Here is a 4,462-nt window from a genome sequence, read left to right as displayed (position 1 = left end):
TTCAGCAGGGCAGCCTTGAACAGAGAAGGATTCTAAGGAGGGGGTATGCACGTACCCATACTCTTCAGAAGGAATTAGGAGTACAGGAAGATGACACATGGAACCTCTGCCTCTTACCACCCTCCACCCCTTTCTTTGTTTTAGATTAGATCTTAATTGTCAAAAGTCAAATACTTGTAGGAAACAAAATTATCCCAGCCCTATTATCTGTTCCCCTCCCAGAACAGACAATTTTAGGCCTAATTTTAGGAGTGCTGAGTACACAGGCCCTGACACTATTTTATAAAGATTATTATATCTGAAACAGAGGACTCTAACCTTTTATTTGGAAACACAAATCCACCTGCCTGCTTTGTTTCAAGAAAATAGATCCCATACTTTTAAACCTTTTGCACCAACTGCATGCAAACTTTACAACTGACCTCTGTCCTGATGCAGTTGCTATAGGTGATGGTCCATTAGGGGCACGTGGTTCTTCACAAGTACTCATTTCCATTACTACTTTATCCAGGGACTTGAAAAATATGTAAAGTAATTTGGTATAAATTTAAGTTTACTGTAGTAGATTAATGGGTAATATTTAGATCTCTCACAGAACTAAACACTAACTAAGTTCATCAAATTAAAAAAGGTATAAAACCATTCTAACCATAACCATAATCTTTAGTAGCACACAATAATCATTCACAATTTTTTAAAATTCATTCTTATATAGTGCTTGCTTTAATTTTTCACGTTTCCCAGCTCTATCAGATTCTTCCTCTGTTAAACACAAACTGATCTGTAGCCAATGACATATTTTATAACCATTTACATTAATCTTAAATTTCTAAAATGAGGCAGACATTTCTGATTTTCTTTACATACAGTCTTTCAGTATAATCTACTGCTATGGTTTGTTTTTTGTTTGTTTGTTTGTTTGTTTTGTGGTTTTTGGGGTTTTTTTACATTTTAATTGAAATTATTTGAATTGGTTGGATGACTTTTAACAATGACAACCAGGTTTCTGGTTGAATGTTAAGACATGCAGAGAGCTGTACTTGAGTAGACACAGTACAATATAGGTTTTTAAAAGAAATATTAGTTGTAAATGTAATTTTTTCTATTTTTTTCCACAATTGAGGGATGGCCTTTTCAGATGGAGTCTTAGGAAGTAAGGCACCCAAATCCCATTGAAACTAAAGGATATAATTAAACTGCCCAGAGCAACAAATATCAGTAAAAAGAAACAAAACAACAACATTTTATTCCTAAAAAGAAGATAGATATATCAATCCAACGGCCTCTTTGCCAACTGACTTTAAAATGATCATGGCTTTAATGTATAAAACTGGTCATGGAGAACATGTATTTTCAAAGAATGCGTCCTGTAACCTTTTCCTTCTGCAGTGAGCAACTGAAACTCTGCCCCATCTTGAGACCATTTCAGCCTCTGATGCTAAAATAATCTTCCTGGCCTTTTGTTCCATCCTCCTCCTAATTCTGAATCCCTCTATTTGTTCTCCCTTTCCATCACAAAGGAGTTTCTTGGTATTGTTCTTCAGGACCCTTCATAATTTTAGTTCTGTCCCACCTAACTGCTCTATTATCTTAATCTGTAATCGGCCACAATCTATATCTTCTTAAGATGAAAACCTTTATCATTAATTTCCCAGGTTTCCCACAAGCACCTTTTCACTCTCCTTTATGTGGTCTCTTATGCTTGAAATGTCCCAACTTTTTTTTTTTTTTTTTTGGAAAAAATCAGCTCACTCATCACCCTCTTCATAAGCTCCACTCTGCTGCCTGTATGCTGCTAGCCAATAATGGTGAACTTCCACTGTGGATAATTATTTCCATATCAGTTTCAAAGGATAATCCTGCTTTCCATGAAAGAAACATCTAATGTCATACAACTGGTGTATGGAAAAAAAACAAATATTTACCTAATCCGGGTCTTCTTGCCACTATTGTTTCATCAATCTCTTATATCTTCTCTTAACATAAACTAGCAAGATTTTGGGGATGTGCATTTCCTTTTACTGTATATTTTTATAATGTCAGCACAGTAAGCCCCATGTTGTTTGAGATGTATATGATATGATATAAGTAAGAGCCTGAATAAGGATTCCCTGCAAGATGCAGCTGCCTCACCCTTTCCCATTAATAGATAGGGCAAATTATTTATATGCTGACAGAGAAAGGAGCTACCTGGAATCTGTACCAGAGAACTCTCCCTGAAATTGTATCACAGTATCTAGTGCAAAAAAGAGGCCGATTTAAATCGTAAGCAGTTTCTTAACATTGGCCACCTTGTTAAGAGTCTGATTTCCTGGAATGTGTTCATTTCTAGCAAAAACCCCAATCACACAACTAGAGCTCTAACTACCACAGCAACACATACAAAAGGATGCCAGCTGGATTCAGGTTACTTATAAAGCCAACTCCTCTCTTCAGTTACTCACATAGCCACACCTAAGATAATGATACTGCAGTTGTGTAATAGTATCAAAATCCTGCCAACAGACATTTACATGTCCCATACTGGAGATTATATCTTTTCCAGAAGAGTCAGCAAGTCTGATGACAGTCTACCATTGATCCATCAACTTCTAGTACCAATTTCCATTCAGTAAAATTGTCTGCAGAAAGCTCATAAACAACAAAACACAGCATTCGGAAATACTGTCTCCTAATCACAGACTGCTTATTTTGTGGTAAGCGGACCTCAGGAAAGAAACAGGCCTTTTTACTTTGGGTCAAACTATATAATCATTAAGAATAGCATGACTTAGATTACTTTTCAGATCTGGCAGCTGAATCTCATAATCAAGAGAATGACTGTATTATTTTAAACTCTGTGGGCCCAGGGAGAAGTGGCAAAGAATTTAGCATGTTATGAATCAACTACTCTATTTTCTCAAGACTTGATAAAAAGAAAGGAGGCAGAAGGCACAACTATTAGGGTGCGGCAGAAGCACTCAAGTATTCAGGGGGAGTTCAGAAAAGAAAAACAACCAAACAAAAAAAGAAGGAACATCTCAATTCATAAACTAAAATGTAAAATAACCTCAAAATTAGCAACTGGGTTAGTAGCTGTTTCTGCTAGGAGCTGTGTGCAAAGCGGGCAGTATTCAACTCGGATTCAGCCCGATTCTGGAGAGTGTGATTCAGTCAACCCAGTCTGAATCTGAAGATTCGATTCCAATTCGGAGAATCAGTGATTCGGCCACAGACACAGCTTTATATGTTTTTTCTGCATACCTCAAGGTACCAGGCATGGCTCATGAACGCTGAGATGGCAGGGCAGATGGAGCATCCCACAGTAGCATAGGGTGGGTCTGCCACCGAGCACACAGGGGACCCGACCCCCGCCAGCTTGGTGACTGGCCGCAGGGGGACCCTGGGTGCACCCCCAGACAGAAGGCACCAGTCACCTACCTGGGGGGCAGGGGAGGTCCCCCACGCTCGCGTTGGACGCTCCATCTGCCCCACCATCTCAGTGTTCACGAGCCATACCTGGTACCTTGAGGTATGTAGAAAAAAAAACATACAAAGCTGTGTCTATGGCCAAATCGTCGAATCTCTCCAAATCAATTTGGAGCCTTCCAATTTGATTCGGAAAGATTAATGGGTCTCCTGATTCAATTTGGATTTGGAGGCTCAACCGCCAAAATCGGACCAAATCTCCTCTGAATTGGATCAGCAACCAAAGCTTCGTGCAGCCCTAGTCTCTGCATCTGGCAATAGGCTTGTAACAAGAGAACAAGAGCTGTTTAATGGCATCTATGCAATTCCAGCTCCTTCATTTCCTAGTCTTTGTTAAGTCCTGTACAACTATAAATCAGCAGGCTAACTACCTACAGAAGTATGACTTATTACTGTCTAAAAGCTGCATTGCAACTGAGTCATGGGAAAAATGTTCTCACTGAGTCCCATGATTAGGTTACTTCTGTACTTTAAGATAGGTTCTTGAAGTCATAAATGGAGGAAATAGAAATTTGCAAGTAGTCTAACAGACGGAGATCCATCTTCCAGGTGTAACAGAAATTCTTACAAAGAATTATACAAGAATTAGTTTTTTTCAAACTGGAATCAAGTAACAGCCTAGCAATCATGGCCAAATATGGGTCTTTTTAAAAATAAAATAGAGTAAGGTCACCAAAATATTCGTTTTTTGATCTCTGAATGGTGGTAATCAATAGACAGTTTAAATATGCCATTTCTAAATAACCTTGTTTTGTTTTCTCATTCCTGCCACAAAATCTAATTTTGGTTGATTTCAGCACTCACCAGAGAAATGGGTTGAGTTTTCAGTTTTGTCCATGGTATCTGAAAGATAAAACATTACTCTAAAGCAAATCAAATACACATTAAAGGAAATGAGACAGTGACCAAAATACTGCTCAGCTTTCTTAAGGTATGACATAATATCTATACTGAACTGCTGTATTTAAATCTGATAATAATCTGATGCGAGAAA

General features: G+C 38.2%; 1 protein-coding gene across 1 annotated transcript in view; it reads right to left on the bottom strand.

Annotated features, from left to right (window-relative positions):
• UHRF1BP1L (UHRF1 binding protein 1 like) overlaps nucleotides 1-4,462 on the bottom strand; it is an 81,374-nt gene that overhangs the window by 53,652 nt on the left and 23,260 nt on the right. The window contains exons 4-5 of the mRNA XM_025204189.1: nucleotides 4,273-4,311; nucleotides 423-514 (exon numbers count right to left, since the gene is read on the bottom strand). Of these exons, the coding sequence (XP_025059974.1) occupies nucleotides 423-514; nucleotides 4,273-4,311 (131 nt within the window). The remainder of the gene's footprint in view (nucleotides 1-422; nucleotides 515-4,272; nucleotides 4,312-4,462) is intronic.

Source organism: Alligator sinensis, unplaced genomic scaffold (assembly GCF_000455745.1).
Source record: "Alligator sinensis unplaced genomic scaffold, ASM45574v1 scaffold154_1, whole genome shotgun sequence".
Lineage (NCBI taxonomy): Eukaryota > Metazoa > Chordata > Crocodylia > Alligatoridae > Alligator > Alligator sinensis.
The sequence above is the reverse complement of the archived record's forward strand: the minus strand, read 5'-3'. Positions and strand labels throughout refer to the sequence as shown.